The 25,602-nt window shown below is 53.3% G+C and overlaps 3 protein-coding genes across 3 annotated transcripts; 1 reads left to right on the forward strand and 2 right to left on the reverse strand.

The window, feature by feature from the left end:
- Positions 1-350: 350 nt before the first annotated feature.
- On the reverse strand, positions 351-12,212 carry Fsd1 (fibronectin type III and SPRY domain containing 1). The gene is made up of 13 exons (XM_008836993.2): positions 12,063-12,212; positions 10,670-10,765; positions 10,237-10,368; positions 9,095-9,196; positions 8,012-8,034; positions 7,739-7,860; positions 5,678-5,887; positions 3,320-3,418; positions 1,992-2,151; positions 1,490-1,569; positions 1,126-1,377; positions 954-1,042; positions 351-642 (listed from the first exon to the last, which is right to left on the reverse strand). The coding sequence occupies exons 1-13, from the start codon at positions 12,075-12,077 to the stop codon at positions 532-534; spliced, it is 1,491 nt and encodes a 496-aa protein (XP_008835215.1). The 5' UTR covers positions 12,078-12,212; the 3' UTR covers positions 351-531.
- A 1,692-nt stretch (positions 12,213-13,904) lies between these two features.
- On the forward strand, positions 13,905-18,029 carry Tmigd2 (transmembrane and immunoglobulin domain containing 2). Its single transcript, XM_008837249.1, has 6 exons — positions 13,905-13,950; positions 14,886-15,245; positions 16,740-16,775; positions 16,855-16,956; positions 17,446-17,691; positions 18,016-18,029. Exons 1-6 carry the CDS (start codon positions 13,905-13,907, stop codon positions 18,027-18,029), a joined length of 804 nt encoding a protein of 267 aa, XP_008835471.1.
- Positions 18,030-19,069: 1,040 nt separating this feature from the next.
- Positions 19,070-25,602, reverse strand: Shd (Src homology 2 domain containing transforming protein D). The gene is made up of 7 exons (XM_008836995.2): positions 25,175-25,602; positions 23,963-24,307; positions 22,648-22,753; positions 22,383-22,571; positions 21,225-21,333; positions 20,824-20,943; positions 19,070-19,580 (listed from the first exon to the last, which is right to left on the reverse strand). The coding sequence occupies exons 2-7, from the start codon at positions 24,239-24,241 to the stop codon at positions 19,391-19,393; spliced, it is 993 nt and encodes a 330-aa protein (XP_008835217.1). The 5' UTR covers positions 24,242-24,307; positions 25,175-25,602; the 3' UTR covers positions 19,070-19,390.

Below are 25,602 nucleotides of genomic sequence, written 5' to 3' on the forward strand. Positions count from 1 at the left end.
ATGAGTGCTTGCCTGTATGTATGTGTGTGACACATGTACAAAATCCACAAGGGCCAGAGAGGGCATTGGATCCCTTAGAACTGGAGTTACAGACAGTTGTTAGCTGCCATGTGGGTGCTGGGAGCTGAACCCAGGTCCTCTGCAAGAGCAGCCAGTGCTCTTAACTGCTGGGCCATCTCTCTATCCCCCTGGTGTGACTTCTGAGGTTTGGGGAGTTGAGGGGCCCCTGGTAGGTGTTAGCCCCAAGCTGGAAAACCTGTCACTTGTCCCTACAATGAGAGCCTGTTTCACAGCTAAGAGAGCTGGGGTCCCAGGATGACCCTAGGCTCCTGAAGAACCAGTGAAGCAGCTTGGCCAGTGTTTTATGTTTATTACGAAGTGAGGTGGGGAGGGGGCACCCTGTGCCTGCTCCCACTTGGGGACCCTCCCTTTTAGATTTAAGGCTCCGAGCAGCAAATTAAGAGGAGACATCGGGCTGAACCGGCTGGGGCCTGGCAGAGGTTCCTCTGCCCCACACATCAGCCCAGCTGGTCAGGTGAGGCTGGTGTTGGAACTACTGGTGGTGCTGCCTGTCTTCTGCAGACAACGGACGGAGCTGGGGACCTGCAGGCCTGTGGTCACCTGGAAACTCCCACACCACACCTAGGGACAGCGGGGGACAGGAGGGCTCAGACAGGAGCCACAGCACCCAGAGTTCCCCTGTCCACTGGTCTATCCTGTCCATCTGTCCACTCTGTCCAGTCATTCATTCACCCATCCACCCTGTCCGTTCATCCACCTTGTCTACTCCATCACCCTGTTCATCTCTCTACCTCATCCATCCATCCCTATGTCCATCCTGTTCCCCGTCTATCCGTCCACCCCATCCATCCATCCTGTCCATCCTTCCATTTATCCACCCCATCACCCCCTCTGTCTGACCTTCCCATCCACCCCATGTCCAACCAGCTCACAGTGAAGGCAGGCAGCAGAGGCTGTGTAAACCTGGCCTTGAACGTGTGCAGCAGTTGTCTGGTGCGGGCGTTGTAGAAAGACAGGAGACCTGGGTGGACAGTAGAGGCCTGGGTGTCAGCGATGGGGTGAGGAACAGGCAAGGGGCCAGGAGGATGGGCAGAGAGGGGTCACCTTGGTGGAAGTCACAGTGAACACCCAGGCAGTCGGGCACAGGGCTGTCCAGCGCCTTGACCTTGTTGGCGTGCTTGGCGGTGAAGCTGACCTGCAGCCAGTTGTTGATGTGGACGCACCAGGATGCAGCTGTCTTGCCCAGCTGCTCGAAGCGGCCCAGGCTGCGGTATGCCACACCCAGGCCGAAGGCCTTGCTGTCTGGCTCAAAGCGAACCTCCCAGTACTGCTCCCCGCCATCGATAGGCGTGTCTCCTGAGGCAGGGGGATGGGTAGCGGGACCAGATGGAGCCTGGGGTGTGCCTCTCCATGGGGGTCACCCACACAGTCCTGCCTTCACCCTGGTCCCTTCCTCTCCCATCCTTACCCAGAACAGTATAGGACTCAGCCGTGAAGCGGTCCCGTCCCCCACGACTTGAGGGCATCCTCTTGGGAGACGGAGTCCCCCTGTGGGCAGCAAGAAGGCTCGGCTCAGGCTCCCCCTTCCTCCAGGGCAACCTCCCTTGTCCCCCAGCCACATCGGTGGGAAACACATAACCCACTGAGTTGCAACAACTCCTATTCAACCATCAAAACTCTGTTCAAAATCTCCCCTTGCAGCAGAGTGTGGTGGTGCACACCTTTAACCCCAGGAGGCAGAGGCAGGTGGATCTCTAAGATTGAGGCCAGCTTAGACTACATAGCCAGTTCCAGGTCAGCTGGGGCTACAGGAAAGCCCTGTCCAAAAAAAAAATCTCCCCTTGCCCCCACTCACCAGCTCTACAAGGAAGGTGTATAGTGCTCTCCCAGGTCCCCCTGCACAACCCAGTCCTGACCACACTGGGCAGATGTGTATGGACATGAGCCTCGGGGTGAAGGACACGGGCTACCTGGCTGGGGAGTTGACAGGGGACGCAGTCCGGCCTTTGCCCTCTTTCTCCCGGGTCTTGACATCCTGGATCTTCCCACCCATGGCGTCCCACTCCACGGATAGGCCTTCCACCCGCAGGTTCTGGTGAGATGTGGACCCGTCCAGGCGGAACATGAACGCTGGGGCAAGGCAGATGGGGGGTGGAGGAGTCACAGAGATGGGAAAACCCAAAGCGACACAGAGAGATGGACAGACCAGAGGACAGAGGGAGACACGAGATGGGGGAGGAGCCAAACATGGGCCAGAGAGATGAGAGTCAAGGGTCTGCTGCCCAAATAGACATTTTCAAGTGAATCTCTCTGCCCCAAGGTTCTGCTGTGGATTGGCCACTGAAGAGGAAGAGCTACAGCAGGATGGAAGTAGGCTAGACAGCGGAGGGACTTCCCAGGAGGACTACTATAGTGTCGCTGTGGGAGACTGGGCAACTGTGCAAGCTGGTTTTGTGACTCATATTCTGTAGAGGACATAGCTGTTGAGGGAGGGAGAGGAAAGGACAGAAATAAGGAGGGAGAGAGAGACAGAGGCATCCATCTATGCTTGCAGGCCCAGCACTCATGAAGCTGAAGTAGGAAGATTATGAGGTCTAGCCTGGGCTACCTAGCAAGACCACCCCCCCGCCTTTTTCCAAAAATCTAATAAAAGATTTTTTTTTTGTCTTCTTGAGGCAGGGTCTCCCTGTAGCCCCAGCTATCCTGGAACTCACTATGTAGACCAGGCTGCCCTTGAACTCACAGAGCTCTGCCTGCCCCTGCCTCCCAAGTGCTAGGACTAAAGGCGTACACCACCATGCCCGGACATAAAAGATTTTCTGAAACTAGTGTGGCAGGGCTTTAATCCCAGCAATTGGGATGCAGAGACAGGAGGATCTCTGTGTGATCCAGGCCACCCTGGGCTACATAGCAAATTCCAGACCAGGTCTCAAACATACAAACAAAAACAAAGACAAGGTATAGTTTGGTGCCTGAAAAACATCCAGTGTTGATGGTGTCCACATGCATTCACATATTCCCACACACACCATATACACCCACAAAACCACACAAATAAAATAAAATCTGTCTAGGTATTATGGAATCACCCTCAGAAACAAAACACAAAAGCAGGAAGATACCACCATTCAGGTTAAGAGAATTAGTGAAAGACTGAGGTGTGAGCTTCCTGGCAGCCAGGGCAACAAGAGTCAGTCACCCTGATTACAAGATTCTTATGACAAATAGGGTCCCAAGGTCCAAAGAGGGGGTTGAGAGGATATGGAGTCAAGGACAGGGAGGGGTGGGAGACAGTCACCTGGTGTCTCTAAGGTCACTGGCTCAGAGAATTCACCTGCCACTGCCTTGTTACACGCTTTCACCCGGAAGTTCATGTATTTCATATCAAATTTGAGACCTAGGTGAGAAGAGAGTATGTCAGACCCACAGAGTTCCCACTCATCCAGGATTCTGTTTTGTTTTTAATAGCATTTACTATTTATTTATTTTTTTATTTTTTTTTTTTTCTTTTTGAGACAGGGTCTCCCTGTAGCCCCAGCTGGCCTGGAACTCACGATGTAGACCAGGCTGGCCTTGAATTCCCAGAGATCCGCCTGCCTCTGCCTCTTGTGCTGGGATGAAAGGCGTGCGCCAACCATGCCTGGCTATTTATTTATTTATGTGTGTGTGTGTGTGCGCGTGCGCGCGCATGTGGGAGTCAGAGGACAGCTTGCGGGAGTCAGTTCTCACCCAGTATCTCCTGGGTGATAAAACTCAGGTCATCGGGCTTAGCAGCAAGTGCCTTTACCCACTGAGCCATATTGCTGGACCCTGGGCTTTTTTTGAGACAGGTTCTCTATGTAGCCCAGGATGACCTTGAACTCCTGATCCCCCTGCCTCCTGAGTGCTGGGGTGACAGCTGTGAACCATCACATCTGGTTTATGAGGTGCTGGGGATGGAACCCAGGGTTTCATGCGTGCTCCGTGAGCACTGTACCCACTGAGCTACAGGCACTGTATTGAGTTACAAGAGCTCTGCCTACTGAGCTACAAGCAGTCCACCCATGGAGCTACAGTCCCTGTCCATTTGTACAGTTATTAGATAAACTTTGAACAAGGGTAGGTTAGGAGGACAAGAGCCCTCAGGAGATATTTAGGTTTCATGCAACTTCTTGTGTATCTTGTAATTACCCCCGATTAAAAGTCACAACAAAACCAAACCAGAGAGAAGGCCTGGAGGGAGGGTTCTGGGACTCCATAAAAAGGGGTGTGTGTATTTGGATAGCTGTTCAGGGGAGAAGCCAGTAAGTTCTGGGGCTCTGGGCTGGTGGATGGATGCTCCCCTGCTAATTAGCATGCTCATTATTAACCATCCATGCTAATTACAGATAACTAGCAGGCTGACTACAGCCTGGGATTAAGGGAGTGAGTGGAGGAAAGTTAGGGTTTCCCTGGCTCAGAGTGGCTTTGTGAATGCATTAGAGCCCCCAAATTATTCCCATCTGTGATCCACCTCCCACCAGCAGAGGGGGGATTCCTTCAGACTTTTACTTTCCCCTCCCCTCTTGACATTGTCTCCCTGGCCTGGATTGGCTATGTAGCCCAGGCTGGCCTCAATCTCACAGAGTTCCCCCTGCCTCTGCCTCCTGAGTGTGGCATTCAAGGCATGCCAACCACACCCTCGACTTTTCTGTTTCTTATACTTGCCCAGGAAATCTCTGGATACTTGAAGGGGTGCCCTTGAACCCAGCACCAGGGGTCAAGATGGTTTGCGGTTCCCTGGAGCAAGCTGGGCATGGTTCTGCACACCTGTGACCCCAGGGAGGCAGAGACAGGGTTCCCTGAGACTTGCTGGCCAGACAGCTGGATAGTGAGTCCCAGGTTCAGTGAGACCCACCTCCAATACCCCCAGCCAATCTGTGGAGAGTCCTGTGCTGATCCCACCAGCCTGCTCTCAGACTCCTGGAGCTGTGGGGAACTCTTAGCATCAACAGGCCCAGGTTGCCTGAAAACAAAATGGTGCCACAAGGGGAGTCCAACCTTGACTTCTGGAGAGTGCTCCTTTCCCTGCCAGGCTGTGCTCCCCCACCTGCACATGAGCGTTCTCTCACCCGCCCCATGGTGCTTGCCCACTTTTCTAAAAGTTCTTTTTCTCCTGTCAGGGAGTGCTCCCTCACTTGTCCATAAGTACTCCCTACTTTCCTTGTAGTGCTCCTTCACGTGTCAAGGATCGGTCCTTCTGCTATCAGTTTCTATTTCCCACCTGCCTGCGCGTGCTCCCCAGCTGCTCATCTGTGCTTCCTCATTCACTCAGAAATGTTCCCCTGCCTGCCTGGGAGTACACCCTGACCTGCTTTGGACTGCTCCCTCACCTGCCCCTCAGCGCTCCCTCATCTGCCCAGGAGTGCTCCCTTGGCTGTCACTATGCGTTCCCCACCTGCCTGTGTGTGCTCCCCCAGTTGCTCATTTGTGTTCGCTCATTCACTCAGGAGTGCTCCCTCACATGTGCCACGGTGCTCTCTCACTTGTCCCATAAAGCTCCCTCAAGTGCCAGGGAGAGCTCCCTCACCTGCCCCATAGTGCTCCCTGCCTGCCAAGGAGTGCTCCCTCAGCTGTCACAGCATTGTGTGCCCATCCGCCTGCATTTCTTCCCCAGATGCTCATCTGTGCTCCCCACCTGTCAAGGTGTGCTCGGTGTGCCGGATGCCCTCGACCACCATCCAGGGCTGGTCCTCCTTGAGGCGGGGCGGGCCCTCGAAGTTGGTCCTGCGGTACTCCAGCACGTAGTGGTCAATCTTCCTGTCCTCCTTGGGCATGCGCCACACCAGGGTCACACAGTTATCTGCCACCAGGGACTCAGCCAGGTCGATGACAGGGGCACTGGGCACTGAGGGGACAGCAGGGAGGGGGTCAGAGGCTGGGGGGGCAGCTCTGTCTAGTACAAGATAGGCGCCCAGGGCAAGGGGTAGGGTGTCCTGGCGGGCCACTGATGGGGGATGGCTCTTAGGGCCTTCTCAAAATAAGACCAGCCAGGTCAGAGCCAGGTTGCCTCCTGGTGATCTGTGTATAGTACAGAAACATGTAAAACAGGTTGTGTTCTACTCAGTGTATGATGCTAATCAATGAACACTTTATTTTACAGAGAATCCTATCTGTGAACTTTACTATATATCTGTTTATTTTATTGTTATTATTTTTAAAATAAGACCAGCCAGGTCAGAGCCAGGTTGCCTCCTGGTGATCTGTGTATAGTACAGAAACATGTAAAACAGGTTGTGTTCTACTCAGTGTATGATGCTAATCAATGAACACTTTATTTTACAGAGAATCCCATCTGTGAACTTTACTATATATCTGTTTATTTTATTGTTATTATTTTTAATAAAAAGAGGGTTTTAAATGCTATGCAGACATCAGTACAAGAGTTTTTAGGACCCTGCCTGCCCTGCAACTGTCTGTGTGTGACCTGGCAGGAAGCCCAGAACTTCACGCACGTACCCAAGTAAAGTAGTTTAGCTGAAGAAAGGATCTCCTTCTTTTCTGTTAACGGTCATGACTTTTTTAAGAATGTAATTTGTTTTTAGATTATTCTTGCCTCTGTGACTTTACCACCAGCCCCACTAACATAAGTGACTCTGGTTCAGGTAAAGCCACACCCTTCACCTGCAGGGCTTTGCCCTTGCTAACCCCCCACCCCACCCCCACCCCCTCTCCTGCCATCCCAGGCCTCTGCCACGTCTCCATATTTGTTCAGTGATGATTAGGTCACTCCTGTCTATTCAGTTAAAGGATTTTATGTTGTTTCATACACAGTTACTTCAGGATAGAACTGGTTTTATTGCCAGGTTCTTTTTAAACATGTTTTAAATCCCATAATAAACAAAATATCCAACTTCAATTTTTCATAAAATTAAAGTTTTAGGTGAGATTTGTTTCTTCAATGATGAGTTGCCAAATGACTGTTTTTATTTATTTATTTTTTTGGTCTTTTTGAGACAGGGTCTCCCTGAAGCCCCAGCTGTCCTGGAACTCACTACGTAGACCAGGCTGGCCTTGAACTCACAGAGATCTGCCTGCCTCTGCCTCCTGAGTGCTGGGATTAAAGGCGTGCACCACCCCACCCTGCAAGATTTTTTTTTTTTTTTTTTTGTCTTTTTGAAGCAGGGTCTCCCTATAGCCCCAGCTGTCCTGGAACTCACTATGTCCTTGAACTCACAAAGATCCGCCTGCCTCTGCCTCCCAAGTGCTGGGACTACAGGCACGGACAACCACGCCGGCCTGGCAAGATCGTTTTAAAATGCTTTGTTCATACTCTTGTTTTATAATTAAAATTGACATTCATTGTGGAAAAAAAATAAATAATTAGACCAGCCAGAGCCGAACTTTCCAGAATATTTTACCAAGAAAGGGTGTGCCTTTTTGGGAGATTCCACCCCACTGTGATCCTCCTTAAAGCTCCATAGAAAGTGGGGTGCCCTAGAATCATAGGGGGGCAGTTTCCCAGGCCTCTACTGCACCCTGGGCAGGGCTCTGGTGACTCCGCCCCCAGGCATAGCTCCTTCCCCACGTGTGGGCGGGGCTGAACTTAGGCTCCACCCACAGCAATGTCAGTCACGGGGCTCCGCCCTGTCTGGGCGGGGCTCGTCCACGGATCCACCCGTGTGAGTGGGGCTCTTGGCTCCCCCAAGGCCCTATCTCCCAGGTGCTGACCTGGCCCCCCCAGGGAACCCCAGCTCACCAGGCAGGAACTTGAGAGCTTGTAGTATCCGCCTTTCCTGGGCGAAGTCCACCATCAGGTGACTCATGTTGTCGCTGACTTTGGCTTTGAGTGACAGCCGGAAGGCGGGGGCCATGGTCACTCTGCAGGGAGGGGGAGGAGCACTCCAATGGCAGCGGTCCCATGGGGGACACTAAGCTGGGATGACTGAGGAACGAGGGGGACCCCTGTCCCGTGTCCCCACCTTCACACCATGGGCAGGACACTGGGTAAGGGCCTGGCCTCCCATCTTACCCATCTTTGATTTGCTTGGCGGCCTAGGGAGAAGACAGAGCAGAAATCAGAGACTTGTGTCACCCAGACCCAAAGGCCACAATGCAGGCAGGAAACTGAGGCATAGTGGCTGAGACTGTGAACTAACCCCTTCTATGCGTGCAGAAAGATTAGGACAGCCCCAACCCAACCCAGGCCGGGTGCCTAGGGCACACAGTAGGCACACTTACTTATTTTTAAGTTTTAGAATTACATTTAATGTATGCCTGGGTGGAGTTCAGAGGACAACTTGAGGGAATCGGTTCTCTCCTTCCATCATGTGGGTCCTGGGGATGGAACTCAAGTCATCAAGATTGGCTGCAAGCCCCTTTACTCAGTGAGCTATCTTGCTAACCCAAGTTGGCACATTTAACAAACCAAAATATAGAATGACCAGGTTAATGGACATCTTGGAAAAAATAATGACTGATAGGGTAAAAGCCTGTTCCATGAAATATTTGACACCATAACCTAACCACTGGGTGCCACGAATTATACCAAAATATTTATTCACTGAGCAATCTTCATATTTCTTTTTGAGACAGGATCTTACATAGTTCAGGCTGGGTTGTAACTCATTATGTAGCTGCAGATAGCCTTCAACTCCAGACCCTCCTGCCTCAGCCTCCTGACTACTGGGATGACAGGTGTGCACCACCATGGGTGGTTTATGTGATGCTGGGTATGAACCCCGGGTCTCATGCAGGCTAGGCAAGTGTTCTGCTCACAGCCACAAGTGCTCTGCTCACGTAAGTCCCAGTCCCAGCCCCAGGCCCAGCCCCTTACTGAACAATTTTGGAAACATATTTATGTTAAATATTGCATGGGGCCCCTATACTTATGAAAGTTACTCATGGGCCAGTGAGATGGCTTAGTGGATAAAGGCAAAATTGATGACCTAAGTTCATTCCCAGCTGGGACCCACAAGGAGGGAGACCAGCCCAGATACGCACGCACCTCTCCCCACACAAAAATTTAAAAAAATAAATAAACAGTAAAATTCAAGCTTCCCTGGGCAAAGTAAGCTTGATGTGGGGACCCTGTGGGTATATTCTATGACCCCACCTGAGGGAAGTCTTCTCTGTCAGCAGCCTGCAGGGTCTGGTTGGCGGTCTCCAGCAGTTCCTCGGAGCTCTCCAGGGCCCGAGTGCAAGCAGCTAGCTGGTTCTGTGAATAGTGTGCCAGTCATCAGCATGGCGGCAGGGTCAGACGGTTCCCTCTGCTGCCACAAACCCACCCAGAGCTCTGCCATCCTGGGGGACCCCCGGTTGGGAGGAGAGACAGGAGTCTTGCATGCCTGGACAGGCTGCGCCTGACTCAGAACCCAACAGAATCACCCACAGTGTTTTCTTTAAAACCCCATTTGTTGGAGCTGGAGAGATGGCTCAACAGTTAAAAGCACTGACTACTCTTGCAGAGGACACAGATTCGATTCCCAGCACCCACACGGTGGCTAACAACCATCCTAACTCCAGTCCTTGGGGAATCTGACACCTTCTGACCTCTGAGGGTACTGCACGACAGGGGTGCACTTACACACATGCAGGCAACACACTCATCACATAAAATAAAAATAATAAATAAAATATTAAAAAATAAATAAATACATAAATAAATGAACCCCATTTGCCCAAAACCACACATGAATCCCTGGATTCTATGATCACTGTGGGTGAGACTCTAGGATATTAAGAAATTGTGCTGAGGGGCTGGAAAGACAGCTCAGTGGTTAAGAGCACTGGCTGCTCTTGTGGAGCACCCAGGTTCAGTTCTCAGCACCCACATGGCAGCTAACAACTGTAGGGCCAATTCCAGAGGATCCGCCACCCTCTTCTGGCCTTTTTGGGTATTGCATGTATGTGGTGCACTTAGTCCCACATACAGACACACTCATACACATACAATAAAAATAAATAATAAGCTGGGCGTGGTGGCGCACACCTTTAATCCCAGCACTCGGGAGGCAGAGGCAGGTGGATCTCTGTGAGTTCAAGGCCAGCCTGGTCTACATAGTGAGTTCCAGGTCAGCTGGGGCTACAGGTAAACTCTGTCTCAAAAAGACCAATAAATAAAATAATAAATAAATAAATTTATTTATTTATTTATTTATTTATTTATTTATGTGAAGCATTGAGAGGCCCGAGAGAGCCATGGACTTTGGAAGGAGATGGCGGCAGCTGGGCTCTGATGGATGTGTGGCCACATACTTGCAGCTCGTAGGTGCGACTGGCTCGGTCCTGTTTTATCTTCATCAGCATCCCTTCCTTCAGCTCTTCCAGCACAGATGTCAGGGACTGGAACTCCGCTTCCAGGTCCTCCTGAACTTTGGTTGAATTTGCCTGAGTGAGAAAAGGCCAGACAAGGGGGCACATGCCTTGAATCCCAGCACTCAAGAGGCCCATGCAGGTGGATCTCTGTGAGATGGAGGCCAGCCTGGTCTACATAGTGAGTTCCAGGCCAGCCGGGGCTACAATCTTAACAAAGAAAAGGCCAGCATGGCCCATGCAGATGGGCAAACTAAGTCCCAACAGACAGTAAACAGCCAGGCTCATCCTCCTATAAGCGCAAGGTAGGTGCCTCCCTGGCCTCTCTCCTGCCACCCCTCCACCCACGTCTTCAGCAGGTGCTTATCAGGCTCACCTCTACATTCAGTAACATCTGCTTCAAGGAGTAGATAAAAGATTGGATTTCTTCGTTCTTTACGGCCAGAGTGGTAATGATCTTTCGAAGAGCCTCCTGATCCAACAGAAGCAAAGGATGTGCCTCAACAGGGTAACCCAGAACCACCCAGCCCAGCACCACCCAACTGACACTGGGTATCTTCATCAATCATTCTCCACTTGATTTCATTTTTGGTTTTTTAAGATAGGGTCTCCCTGTAGCCCCAGCTGGCCTGGAACTCACTATGTAGCCCAGGCTATCTCACAGAGATCGGCATGCCTCTGCCTTTCAAATGCTGGGGTTCAAGCTATGTGCCACCATGCCTGACTCTCCACTCTGTTTTTTTGAGGCAGGGTCTCTGACTGAATCAGCTTTACTGCCTGGCCAGTGAGCCCCAGGATCTTCCTGTCCTCCTCCCTAGAGCTGGGGCTCCATGCATGTGCAGCTGCACCTGGCTTTTTATATGAGTGCTGGAGATTCAAACTCATGTCCTCATGTCTGCACAACAACCACTTTGCCCACCTAGCCCTCTTTGTAACGCTTTGCTTGGTTGTTTTTGTGGTGTTTTTGAGACAGGGCCTCCCTCCAGCCCTGGCTATCTTGTAACTCTCTACTGTAGACCAGGCTAGTCCTGAACTCACAGAGATCCTCCTGCCTCTGCCTTCCAAGTACTGGGATGATAGGTGTGCACCACTAACACTCCCCAGCCTGTACCTACATCTTGAAGGTTTAAGCTGCAGTGAGGGGCCAGCCTGGGCAAAGCAAGTCCCAGAGCCCAAAAGGGCTAGCCTGGGAAAGGGGCTATATGGAGATACACACTTCTCCTGGGTTAGGTTGGAGAGGCTGAGATAAGCCAGATTGGGAAGTGAATGGAGCTCACCTGGGCCCTGGGGTACAAAATTAGCCCAGAAGAAACACAGGTCTTGTGGAAGACAGGGATGGGAGGAACCCAGTAGGAACCAGAAAACTCTGGAAGGAGGCCGAGTGTGTGGCCCTCGTTCCCACCCAGGCCAGGGGGTTGGGGCGGGAACTCCTTTTCTGGGGGGGTAGGGATGGTGATGGGGTGGGCATTGGGAAGCTGGTGGAGGTGACCTGCTGGGTAGGGCTGGATCATGTTAAGTGAGAAGTGACGGGGTCCGGACTGGGCTTGGAATATGGGGTGAGGTGGGGGCCTCAGAAGGGGATAAAATAATGGGGGTGCTAGGTGCTGGGGGCTGGGGGTTGCGTGGTAAATAAGAAGCCCCGATGCAGGCGGGGACCGGTGCAGTGAGGGGGGAGGGGCGCTGCGGCATCACCTGGTCTCCTCCCCGCTCACCCTGCATCCCTCCCCAGCACCTTGCATCTCTCCCGGCGCATCCCACCCGGGTCCTACCCTCTGATCTTCCATAGCTGCGGCCCTAGGTCACCCCGGCCCGGCCTGGGAACCCTCCTCGGCTCCTTCTTCAAACCCTCGAGTCTCCAGTGCCGGCAGCCAATTAGCCCGCCGAGCCAGCCCTGCCGCCGCCGCCGCGCCCCCGGTCAATGCTCCATCAGTGACATAACTGCGCATGCGCACGTTCCCCGGGTTTCCTGGGAAATGTAGTCCTGCGTTTCTGCCTTCTAAGAGCCTGGTGCTCACCAGGTTGTTAGTGGGAGAGATGACCCAGCTGCAGAGAGCCTGGAGGTGGAAGGCGGGCTGCCGTGCCCTGGGGACCGTCCCTTCTTTACGCCCACACCAACCCCCTTGGCTACTCAGCCGTCCAAGCCGCCCACCCAACACAATCACAGACTTATATTTTACTGCTCTTATAATCAACCAGCTTTCAGCAAAATGCTCACTCGTTGCAAACTCCTACACATCCAACAAAGGACCAGGCTGTATCTCCTTCCAGAATCCTCTCTACCAGCCCAGGATTTGTTGTTGTGATTGTTGCTTTGTTTTCTGAGACAGGGTCTTGCTATCTAGGCCAGGCTGGCCTCAAACTCAGAGACCCACCTGCCTCTGCTCCGCCAAGGGCTGGGATTAAAGACCTGCGCCACCTCGCCAGACAAACCCAGGAGCTAATAATGTTCCTTATGGTCTGCTCCTTCTCAGGTGTCAACCTGGTAGGGCTTAGTCTATCCTGTTTTTCTTTTTTTTTTTAAAAAAAAAAACATTGTTTCCAGCTTAGGGGCTGGAATAAAGGCTGGGAAGTTGGGTTGTCTCTGGGGAGGAAGGCGCCACCGCGGGGGCCCTTGAGGTTCAGAACAGTTTCCTGAAGCATGGCGGGTGTTCTTTGGTCCCCGTGACAAAGGAGGTCACTTCGTAGTTGGGTGTGGGACTCTGAACACTAAGCCATTTAAAGTCCTGCAGCGAGTAAGGAAGTGGAGGCCTGGGGTTGCAACCCCAGAACCTCCGGAAGCCCTCAGCTGCACCCCTAAATGTTGCCCCAGGCCTTGGAGAGGCAGAGTCAAAGAACTCACACCAGAACAAACCCCAAAGTCACCACAAAGCTCTACTCACATGACTGGGGTGTGGGCTCATTGTGAGCAAATATTTGTCAGCCTCTGAGGGAGTCTCAAGGCCGGGGTTCTGTACCCAGAACTGTAAGGAAGAAAACTGTTGGGGCCACAATAATTCAGGTGGGGTCCAGGTTTGTTTATTCATTTTGATATGTTCTACGTAGCCCAGGCTGGCTTTGAACTCCCAGGGTAGCTGAAGATGACCTGGAACTTATGATCCTCCTGCATCCACCTCCGGAGGCTGAAAATGACAAGCATTCAGTACACCTGTTTATGCTGTGCTGGGGCCAGGGCCAGGGCTTCCTGTATACCAGGCCAGCACTCTGCCCACTGAGCCACAGTCCCAGTCCCCCAATTTTAATCTACCACTCAGACTTTACCATCTACTGTCCCCAATGTCTGTCATTGCTCTTCTGCCTGGCCCCCTGTGAGTCCTATATATTCATGCAGAATCTTCTAGAAGGATTCCTACTCCCAGGGACCCAGTCCCTGTGCTCATAGATGCACATGCCCATTGGGATATAGAACACTTTAGGGGGAAACTTAGGCACGGGGTGGCAGGAACCAGACTCCCTTCCCCACACACAGGATGTGTGTCTGCTGTCTCCCTTCCCCGCCCCCAGGGTCACCTCAGTGGAAAGGGGGTGGACACATTGGCAGGAAGTCTGTGGAGTGGAGGGGGGCTGAGGTGACAGGGTACTACAGGGACAGCCTGGGGCCTGATGGGTCAGGGATGGGGTCCCTTGGATGGCTGTCCATCTTCCTTCTGCAGATCTTGGGTGAGTACTGGGAGACTCCCTGCCCTGTGTACCCGCCTCCTCCTGTCCATGCCCAATTCAGGCCGCAGACCTCTTCATCAGAGCCATTCTGAACTTCAGTCTGGTCTTCTGGATGCTCAGGCCCTTTAAGGGATGTTTAGAGGACCCAAGAAGTGTCTTTAGAGGGTCCCCCAGCACAGAATTTGGACACAACCTACACATCAGCCTATCTGGACGCTGAACCCTGACATCTCTGGTCCCCACAGTCTTCTTTTTATTTTTCATTTGAGACAGGATCTTTCCTTGTAGCACAGGCTAGCCTGGAACTTGAAATCTTCCTGCCTCAGCCTCCTGAGGGCTGGGATGACAAATGTGTGCTGCTGTATCTAGCTCCCAGCCCTGGCTTTGGCACCCATGCATGCAGTGCCTGTGGAGGACAGAGGGGGACGTTGGATCCCCTGGAACTGAAGTTAAGGACGGTTGTTAGCTGCCATGTGGGTGCTGAGAACTGAACTCAGGTCCTCTGCAAGAGAAGCCAGTGCTTTTAATCACTGAGTGTCTCTCCAGCCCCTAAAAAAATCTTTTGCGTGTGTGGCGGCCAGAGGTCAAGTTAGTGTCTCCCTTAATGGATCCCCATCTTATATTCTGAGACCGGGTCTCTCATTGACCTGGAGCTCCGTGATTCAGCTGGGCTTTCTGGCAAGTGAGTCTCAGGGATCCTCCTGTCTCTGCCTCTCCAGGGCTGGGGACACTGCAGTGAGCCACCATGTCCAGCTTTATTACATGGGTTCTGGGAATTTAAACTCGGGTCTTCACACTTGCCCAGTTAATCCTTCACTGACTGAGCTGTCTCTGTGGCTCCTACATTTTTCTTAATTTTCAAGCCCTTTCTGCAGACTTGCTAGTGTTGGTTGACACACAGCTCACATCATCACAGCCGCCAGTCCTGTCCCCAGACCCGTGGAAAGCCATGACCCTTAGTGTGCAACAGTGGCCTCCATCTCTGCGGGTGACACAGGGTAGCAAGGTGGCCCTGGACTGCCAGGTGACATGCAGCCAGGCCTGGGAACGGCTCCGGGTAGAGTGGACCAAGGACAGCAAGTCTGTCTGCATGGTGTTGCTCACCAAAGTCAACCAGAGCTCCCCGAAATGTGAGCTACATGCACAGTTGTCCTGGTGGCCATCAGGGAACGTCACCCTCCACCTGGACCATGTGAGACTCAACGACAGCAGCAACTACGTGTGCCAGGCCATCCTGGAGATCCCCATCTGGAAGGAGGCCAAGGGCAATGGGACAAAGCTGCTGGTACAAACAGGTATGAGATGGGAGGATGTGGGGGGAATGAGGAAGATTCTAGAATCTTAGATTCCTGAATCACAGATTCTAGATGAATATAAAATTGTTCATAAGGGCAAGACATGGTGGCACACGCCTTTAATCCCAGCACTTGGGAAGCCAAGGTAGGTGAATCTCTGTGAGATTGAGGCCTATATATAGTAAGTTTGAGGCCAGCTTGGGCTATAAATAGAGTTCCAAGTCAGCTGGGGCTACCGGGAGACCTACCTCAAAAACAAAACAAAAAACACCAACAATAACCAAGCACCAACAAAATAAAACAACAACGAAAACCCTTGTTCAGCCTGGCTGCTTCTGTCACGTCAGGACCTGGGGGAACGAGTCCCCAGCCTGCTTCTCTTGTCTCACTGGAGCCTTCCAGCCGCTGTCACATGCCCAGCTCCCATCTGCCGGGATGGTGCACCTGGCTCCATCATCCCAGCTGGTGAGGGGCACGTGGCTACATCAAGGGAGCTGTGTCATGGCTATGTGGCGTGTCCCCATCCTGTCCTCCAGGAAGGGCCAATTAGCAATTCTCTGGGGCCGCAGACTGCCGTGGGCCGCAGCAGGGGAGAAGGGAGAGCCGGCATCCGCGCAGCTGCAACCAGCTGGCTCGTCACCCCCTACGGTGCCTTGGCAGCCTCCTAGGACCTCTGCCACCCTCTGAGCCTGCAAGGCGGGAGACTGGGGACGCTTTGTACTCCTTAATCACAGGCTATGTGATTCAATTGGGGTTCTACTCAATTATACCGACCTGGAATCCGGCCCCAGCCATGTTCATTGGCTGAATGACCTAGGGCCTGTCTTTTCTGTCAAAATATAGCTGAGAGTGCTTCCCTGGCTTGGCAGAGTGAATTTAGAGTGAATATATATATGTGTGTGTGCGTGTGTGTGTGTGTGTGTGTGTGTGTGTGTGTTTGAGACAGGGTCTCCCTGAAGCCACAGCTGTCCTGGAACTCACTGTGGTAGATCAGACTGGCCTCAAACTCACAGAGATCTGCCTGCCTCTGCCTCCCAAGTGCTGGGATTAAAGGTGTGTGCCACAATGCCCGGCTTCTAGAGAGATTATTTTTAACATGCTAGTACCAAATCACAGGCTTTGGCTTAGGGGTAGGGTGACAGCCTAGAATCTCCCAGTGATGGGCTAGGGACATGACCCAGGAGTGGAGTCACAGCCTGGAATTCCCCAGTGAGAGGCGGGGAATGGTGGTCACAGGGAGGAGAGAGGAGCTTATGAGGAGATGGGAGGGTTTCCTGCTGTGAATTCCTAGTTTCAGTTGCCGCCCACCAATAACCCAACCAGGCAGCTATGGTTAGTCAAGGTATAGAATACTGAGGTTCCAGGTGGACACCTGGCTGAACTCAGTGACCCTGGCAGGTGCCACCAACCAGACTGTGACAGGAAGGAGAGGGGCTGCAGGGTGAGGGGTCCCAAGGTGCCAACCCCTCTGTGACAGAACTCCCTTCTGTGCAGGTGGCCCCCTGCTGCCAGAGACTTCCATCCCTTTAGGTAAGCCCCTCCCCTCCCCCACCTGTCCTACCCTAGTTGCCCCTCCCCCTCAGACCATCCCTTTTCTCCTCCCACCCAGGGCTCCTGTGGGTGCTGCTGGTGACAGGGGGTGTGGTGGTGGCCTTGGTGGCGTTGGGCGCTGGGCTTTGTGTTCGCAAGAGATGCAGACAGGAGAACTCAGGTGAGTGCACCTGCTATGATGGGGTCCAGTGGATGCTGAGTATAGCTTGGTGTGTGGTGGGTCCTATTGCCCCCTGGTGGCTGATGCAGAAACTGTAGGAGCTGCAAAGGGCACCTAGTGGGTGGGCTGCATAGTGGGGAAAGGGGGACATGGGAAGCTGGCCCCAAGCCTCTCTTAGTTATTATTTATTACTATTTATTTATTTATTTATTTATTTATTTATTTATTTATTTTTATTGTATGTGTATGAGTGTGTCTCTCTGTGCACTATGTGCATGTAAAACCCGCGGAGGACAGCAGAGGGTGTCAGGTCCCCTGGAACTGGAGTTATGGGTAGTTGTTAGCCACCATGTATGTGTGTGCAGGGAACTGAACCCAGGTCCTCTGCAAGAGCAGCCAGTGCTCTTAACCACTGAGCCATCACTACAGCCCCCAGCACTAGCCTCTCTTGGATGATCATCACCTTTGATCTATGTCATCTTCCCCTAGGAAACCCCTTCTACTCCAACATCCTGTACCGGCCCCGAGATACCCCGCATAGCTCTGAGTCCTGGCCTGCACCTGGGAAGGTGCTGGACGAAGCCACGGAAGATCAGAGAGCCCAGAGGGTGTATTCTACCTCCTTCCCTCAGCCTGCACCCTGCCAGCAGCATCCAGTCCCCAACCCAGCCCCAGGCCCAGGCCTGACCACCCCATCTCTGCCTCCAGTGTATCTCCTCACTCAGGCCCCAATAGGTAGGCTCAGGCCAGAAGGGTATTGCATGTGAGAAGGCCCTGAACACCCCTGGAGACCCAAAGTGGATCTGGACAAAAACTACATACGTGAGGATGTCACTGTGTCTAACAGGAGAAGCCTTCTGTCAGGCAAGACTGAGACATAAGGCAACGGATAAAGGCTGTTTGGTTTTCTTTTCTTTTTGGCCTTTTTGAGACAGGTCTCCCTGTAGCCCTAGCTGTCCCGGAAGTCACTATGTAGACCAGGCTGGCCTTGAACTCACAGAGATGGTTTTCTTTTTAGTACTGACAATGGAACCCAGGGACTCATCTGTGCTATGCCAGGGCTCTACTTCTGAGCCACGCCCCCAGTTCCTCCCTGGGGACTCTAGGCTGTCACTCTACCCCGAGCCACGCCCCCAGCCCCTCACTGGGGATTCTAGGATGTCACTCTACCCTGAGCCACGCCCCCAGCCCCTCAGTGGGGACTCTAGGCTGTCACTCTACCCCTAGCCACACTCCCAGCCCCTCACTGGGGACTCTGGGCTGTCATTCTACCCTGAGCCACGCCCCCAGCCCCTCACTGGGGATTCTAGGATGTCACTCTTCCCTGAGCCACGCCCCCAGCCCCTCAGTGGGGATTCTAGGCTGTCACTCTACCCTGAGCCACGCCCCCAGCCCCTCTTTGGGGGGACTCTAGGCTGTCGCTCTATCCTGAGCCACGCCCCCAGCCCCTCACTGGGGATTCTAGACTGTCACTCTACCCTGAGCCACGCCCCCAGCCCCTCACTGGGGATTCTAGACTGTCACTCTACTCTGAGCCACACCCCCAGCCTTTGTCCCCCTCCCCCCTTTTTATTTTGAGACAAGTTCTCACAGAATTACCCAGGCTTGCTTAGAACTGACAATCCCTATACCTGTGCCTGCCCAGTAGCTGGGCTCACAGGCCTGTGCTCCCATGCACACCCTCAATAAGGGCTCCTCAAGGAAGGAACTTAGAGACTGAGGCCTTCTACAGGGGGCTGTAAACAATGGTTAGGTTATTTGTGGGTCCCACTGCCCCAGAGATGTCCAGAGCCACCCCATTATGCCAGTGAGGCTGTGTGACACATCTCCCTTGAGTCTACAGCACAGCCTCTGGTCCACTCTCCTAGCTATGGCCAACATTCCCAATCTCAACTCAGTCCCTGAGATGAGGACCTGGGGACAGCTCTGTTTTTCTGTGGGGCCTCAGTCTCTCTTCAGTCCCCCAGGTTTTTGGTGTCTACAGATGGCTCTAGGAACTCAGTAATGTCCTATGGGTCACCTAGCCTCTCACATTATGCAGGGACCCTGTTCCCTGCAGCCCCAAAACACAGCACAGAGAAACAATGAGGGTTTTATAAAACTTTTTATTGCATTTATTGGTTTATGTGTGTGGAGATCAGAGGACAACTTGTGAGAATGGGTTCTTGCCTTCTACCATGTGGGTCCCAGGGCTTGAACTCAGGTTGTCAGTCTTGAATGCAAGCTCCTTACACTGAGCCAGACAATGACTTTGTTTTTTTTGTTTTGTTTTGTTTTTTATAATCTGGCCAAGGGATACAGGCCTTGACCCATGGGTCCTAGAACCCATGTAGGGCATTAAAAATGGGTGAAGGGAGCCTGTATGTCCCTGGGTCCTCCTTGTTCCCTTTCCCGGTTAGCAGCCTGTGTGCTGGGTCCGCAGGGCACTGGCTCATCAGGAATTCTGGGTGTTGATGACTGGATAGAGCAGAGCCAGGTGCTCAGCGCCCTGCACGGGCAGTGGGCGGGCACTGTAGTGCAGGACCAGCTCGGGTACGCTGGGGAAGGGCCCGCTGTGTTGGCCCAATACCACTTCATTTTCTCGAGTCCTCGTGAACTTCAGATGCAGGATCCCCTGGCTGCTCCTGTGCACGAGGCAGAGGGGACCCAAATCCCTCAGATGCACTCAACTCTCTATCCCCCCCCAAAGCCACCTCCCTACAGGGTGCAGAGTGGGCCCTAGGCCTCCAGGAACACATACATCTGACACACTTGTCCTTTACAGAAGTCACCTACACTGGTTGAAGCCTGATCAGGCACCTTTCTGCAGGACCAGCTCTGGAGGGTTTCTTTCCCATTTAAAGCCAAATTCTGAGCCTGTAAGAGGGCTCAGTGGGTAAAGAGGCCTGCTGCCAAGCCTGACAACACATGTTCAATCCCTGAGATCCACATAGTGGAAGGAGAGAACAGATTCCCATAAATTGTCCCCTGACTGCCTTGGTGACCAGACACACACACACACACACACACACACACACACACGCACACACACATGCACACACTAAATTAACAAACAAATGTGATTCAAAATATTTTTGTGCCAAGCATGGTAGAACACACCTATAGTCCCAGCACTCAGGAGGCAGAGGTAAGCGGATTTCTGTGAGTTTGAGGCCAGCCTGGTCTACATAGCGAGTTCCAGGCCAGCTGGGGCTACAGGAAGAACCTGTCTCAATAAGACAAAAAAAAAAAATTGTTTAGCCGGGCATGGTGACGCACACCTTTAATACCAGCGCTTGGAGGCAGAGGCAGGTGGGTCTCTGGGAGTTCAAGATCAGCTTGGTCTATGTAGCAAGCTCCAGGCCAGCTGGGGCTACAGCTTAAAAAGACCAAAAAAAATTTTTGTTTGTTTTATGACAGAGTCTGCCTATGTAGCCCGAACTGGCCTGGAACTATGTAGCACAGGATGGTCTCAAACTTATATTCACCTGCCTCTGCCTCCCAAGTGTTGGGATTAAAGCTGTGGGCCACCACGCCTGGTTTTATTCTTTACTTAACTTCGTATATATCTGTGTCTGTGGGAGTGCACACATACCTATGGAGGCCAGAAGAGGGATCCCCTGGAACTGCAGTTACAGGTGGCTGTGAGCCACCATGTGGGTGCTGGGAACTGAACCCAGGGCCTCTGTAAGAGCAGCCAGTGCTCTTAACTGCTGAGCTGGGTCTCTAGCCCCCATTCTATCTTCTTGGTTACTTCTGATTACAGGAGACTCACTTCCTTTTGGAATCATGAAGCCTGATCTTCCAGAAGTTTCGTCCTTGGCCCTCAATCTCCACCCACTGGCCAAGCAGTTCCCAACTCCAGGGCTAACTGGTGGCAGGTCTCACCTGAGGGATAGGGTGGCATCCTGCGGACAGGTCTCACTTAGTCGCACCAGGTAGCTGCCTTCTTTGCAGAGGGAGAGACGGTTCTCAGCCTCTGCCCGGTTCAGGGGGCCATGAAACCACCTGTGTGCGGAGGGGTCCCTGAGGTCACACACCCAAAGGGCCGAGGTCAGGACCCCAGGGGTACAGCCTGACGCCCTAGGGTAGTGACGGGTGGGGAATGACAGAGCTGAATCAAAGAGTGGGCTGCCGCGGTGGCGCACCTTTAACCCGCTCAGGAGGCAGAGAGGCAGGCAGACCCCGTGAGATGGAGGCCAGTTGGGGCTACGGGAAGACCCTATTCTAAAAAGCTCTGGACAGCTATGGGGGCTCCTGTGGCCATCCTCCCTCCAGTCTCCACTCACGGCTGCTTCTCTAGGGGCAGGGTCGTGTCCACACGCTCCGCAGGTTGGGGTCTCCGGGGCTCCTTGGTGGAGCCTGGGGTCCGTTCCCAGTCAGGACCATCAAACTGTACTGAGGGGATCAGAATAGAAAGGGTGGAGTCCAGTGTGCCCTGCGGGGGTGGGGCCATGTCTCTACCATAAACCAGATGTGACTAGTGGGAACCGAAAGTTTGTAATTGGGGGTCTCTGGTCTCCAACTCCCTTCTGGTATCCCAACCCCAGATCCTTCCAAGTCATAGAACTGCGGGAAGCGAGAGGACGCAGCTTGCTGCCAAGTCTGATGACTTGAAGTTCAAACCCCAGACTCACATGGTGGAAGGAGAGAGCTGACTCCAGCAAATTGTCCTCTGACCTCCAGACACCCACCATGACACACACACACACACACACACACACACACACACACACACGAATGTAATAAAATGTAAATATAATGAAACTTTCCAGGACCAAGTTATATTTTCCCATCTCTTCCTGACCTGAGTTACATTCTTTAAGCTGGTCTTACTGTCTCCCTATTTTACAAAACTGAGGTTTGGAGAATCATCCAAGCTAGAAATTTTCTGACCCCCAAGTCTACCTGCCTGACAGTTCCTAACACTGATTACCCTCAATAAACAATAGCTCCTGTACCACTGAGTGAGTTCCAGTATTCAATCTACAATCATCCTGTTGGGTTGGTCCTATGATGACAGCCATTTCCCAAGGCTCCAAAAGATAAAGTGGCTTGGTGTGGGCATCAAAGCCATATCTTTAGCTGGGCATGGTCGTGCGTGCCTTTAGTCCCAGCAATGGGGAGGCAGACAGGTGGATCTCTGTGAGTTCAAGGCCAGCCTGGTCTACACAGTGAATTCTAGACCAGCTGGGACTACAGGGACATCTGGCTCAAAAAGACCAAAGTAAATAAATAAGTAACCCCCCCCAAAAGCCAGTTCTACACAGAATGACCTAAGTTTGGGTCACTCCAAAGACCTGTCCAGGAAGGCAGGTCTGCTGGGGGGAGGGTAGCGGGGGTTGAGGGGAGAGACATGATAGCTGTCAGCCACTCACACTTCAGTGACAATGACCCACCAACCTACCTCTATCAGTGGGAAGAGGGAGGCCAGGGCCTGTTAGTACCTGCAAAAGCTTTGGAGATGTGGTCCTTCTTCCACTCCCAAGGCTGGTCATATTCATCGGCTGGCCGTTCATCTTCCAAGGGGAGCCGGCTCTGCCGAGGCCTCTGTCCAGAAGAGGGTCTGTCCTCAATCTCTGGGTGCTGCTCCTCATAGGGAGTGTCGTAGAGTTGGGCAGTCCTGCTGGGCAGTTCTGCGTGGGGGGTGAGGACACAGGTCACCTCTCTCACATAGAACCAGCTCTGCTGCCCCCAGCCCTGCACACTCACCACTTAGGACCCTCTGGGCGTCATAGGGCTCCATGTACCCGCCATCTGGGACTGGCAGATGAGGTTGAGCATCAAAAGGGTCTGAATACTCAGTGTCTACTTCAGGCTGGTAAGGGAATGAAAGAGAAAAGGGTCTAAGTTTAGGGGAGAAGCCTCTGGGCACCCCTGCTACATGATGTTGCACTTCCTGCTGACCCTCTCTGGGCCAGTTCACATTTCTGCAGGTTGGCTGGCCAGGGAGGCCCAGGAATCCTCCTGCCCCAGTGCTGGGATTAGAGGCCCAGGCCACCACACTAGGCTTTTCCATAGTTCTCTCCCCCATTCCCTCCTCTTTCCCTCCCTCCCTCCCTGTCCCTTCCTTCCTCCCTTCCTCCCTTCCTCCCTTCCTTCCTTCCTCCCTCCCTCCCTCCCTCCCTCCCTTCCTTCCTTCCTTTCTGTTTTTGAGACAGGGTCTCCCTGTAGCCCAGGCTGGCCTGGAACTTGCTATGTAAACCAGGCTGGCCTCCATCTCACAGAGATCCCCTGCCTCTGCCTCCCAAGTGCTGGGATTCCTTAGGCTTTCAATCATTGCCTGTGGTCACTCTCTTTAAATTTCTCTGTGGTCACTCTCACTGCGGAGAGTTCAGGAACATGAGACTCACAAGGGCTAGCTTGGGCTACATAGAGAAACTGTCTCCAAAAAAAGAAAAAAATCCAAAAGCCAAAATTAAAAAACAAAACAAAATGGTTGAGGCTTAGTTGTTAGAGTGCTTGTAGCTCAGTAGGCAGTGCTTGTAGCTCAGTTGGTAGACTGCTCACCTAGAGAATTTCCTGGCTTCATCCCCAACATCACATAAACCAGGTATAGTGGCACACACCAGTTATCCCAGGACTCAGGAAGTTGAGGCAGAAGTATCTGTAGTTCAAGGTCATCCTAGACTATATGAGACTTTGTGGCCAGCCTGAGCTACATGAGACTGACCTTGTCTCAAACAAATCAAAAGCTAAACAAAATTTCTCCTGTGAAAAGACCCTGTGCCCATGAAAACACATTTTTTCCCTTCTGGTCTTCCTGTGTGTGAAATGGGCTGATCATTCCAGGCCAGGCAGAGCTTCATAGGAAGCTGGATATGTCCTAGGGAGTCCAACCACTGGCCAGGATTTGGAAAGGGAAGGTCTGAGGAGAGGACATGGGGTAGGGATCAGCTGGCTGTGGTCTCCCATCCCCAGGTCAAGGAGATGGAGCAGCTGATGCCCCCAGAAGTCCTGACATCACTTGTGGAGTGGGCTCCCCTGACCCTCAGCACCCAGGACCCCAGAGTCCCTGGCCACTCACCTCCTCCTCAGGGCTGCCCAGCAACGCCTTGGCTCTGGCCATGTCAGCTGCTTCCACTTTGATCAGTCGGTGTTTGGGAGAGTTGTACTTGGTGTCCCCAGGTCTGGTGGGATCCGGCTCCAGGTGGCCATCTGTGTCCTCATAGGGGTCCTCAAAGTCCAGGTCCCTCTGCTCCCGGTAGGCTCGCAGAATGTCACTCTCCCTGTAGTCGGGGGTGGGTGGCTGTGGAGGGGGGCGCCGGCCACCGAAGTTCAGGTAGTCCCGGAGCCACCTGGCCATCTGGGCGTGTCACCTCCAAACAGGCTAGTGTCAGACAAGGTAGAAATCCCCAGGTCTGCAGCCAGCCTGTGGGGAGAGGGAGAGGTGGAGATGGGGGGGGGGAGCAGGAGCAGGAGGAGATGGAGGAGGAGGGGAGGAGGAAGAGGAAGAGGAGGAGGAGATGGAGCAGGAGGAGATGGAGGAGGAGGAGGGGAGGAAGAGGAGATGCAGGGGAGGAGGAAGGGAAGGAGGAAGAGGAGCTCAGAGTAGGTAAGGGAGGGAGCAGAGGGTGGGTGAAGAGGGGAGGGGACAGCAGGTGTTGGGTCCCCAGGTCACCTCGGGGAATCCAGTGGCAACAGGGGTCCTCCTCGGCACTGCAGGGCCCACCACATTTTCTGGGGGCAGCTCCAAGATCCCCTAGTTGGGATCCACGTTTGAGGCGATGCACAGCCCATCCTCAGGTCCTCAGCTAAACTGGCTGAACTCCCAAAGATCGCAAGGGTGACCTGCTGGGTTGGGTGACCCTGCACTAGTTTTGATTTATAATCCCAGTGTGAGCCCCAAACTCGGTCTCTATCCATAAATAGGGTGCGATCTCTAAACTTGGTTTGAGCGCCAAACCAAGTTCAACCCTTAATCCGGGTTCAATCTCTAAACCAGGTTTGAGCCCTAAACTCAGCCCCAAAGGCTAAACGGGGATCAACCCCTAAATCAAGTTTGATTCCGAATCCGGGTTTGATCCCTCAACCTAAGTTCGACCCCTAACGCTTCTCCCATCCCTAAATCTTCCTGGGATCCCCAACCTGCTCCCACCAGCCGACACCTCACAAAGGGAAACCTCCTGGTAACCCTATCTGGCTCCTGTGCCGCGACTGCCAGGGACCCCGGGATGGGGACCCCTTGTTCCCAGGGTCCCCGAGGTCCCCCTGTCGCCCGCCCCCGCGGGTGACAGACCTTCGGCTTCTCTGGGGAGGAGGAGGGAAATCCGAGCTCCGGGTGTCCCGGGTGACAGCTGTGCTCCGACCCGGAGATGCGCGGGAGACGGTCGCGGACTGCGGCTGACAGCGAGACGTGCGCGCGGGCGGAGCAGGAGCTGGGGCGACGGGACCCGGACGACTGAGCCACCACTACGAGGAAAGGACAAACGTCCTTGAGGTTGGGGACAAGGTGGAAACTGGTGGACAGTTCCAGGGCTCCATCACAAAGGGTCGCAGCTGGGAGGTGATGGGGGGACGCGGGGGATCCTCCCCGACCCCCGTCAGGAGGCTCCTCCCTCCTGTGGGGGCGGGGCGGGGCAGCTGGCTGGGGTCAGAGGGACGCTATCTGGGCCTGTCCGGGTCACAGTGACATCTGTCGCTTTGTGGCTTCTGGTGGAAAAGGGG

Source organism: Nannospalax galili, unplaced genomic scaffold (assembly GCF_000622305.1).
Source record: "Nannospalax galili isolate Female #2095 unplaced genomic scaffold, S.galili_v1.0 scaffold77, whole genome shotgun sequence".
Lineage (NCBI taxonomy): Eukaryota > Metazoa > Chordata > Mammalia > Rodentia > Spalacidae > Nannospalax > Nannospalax galili.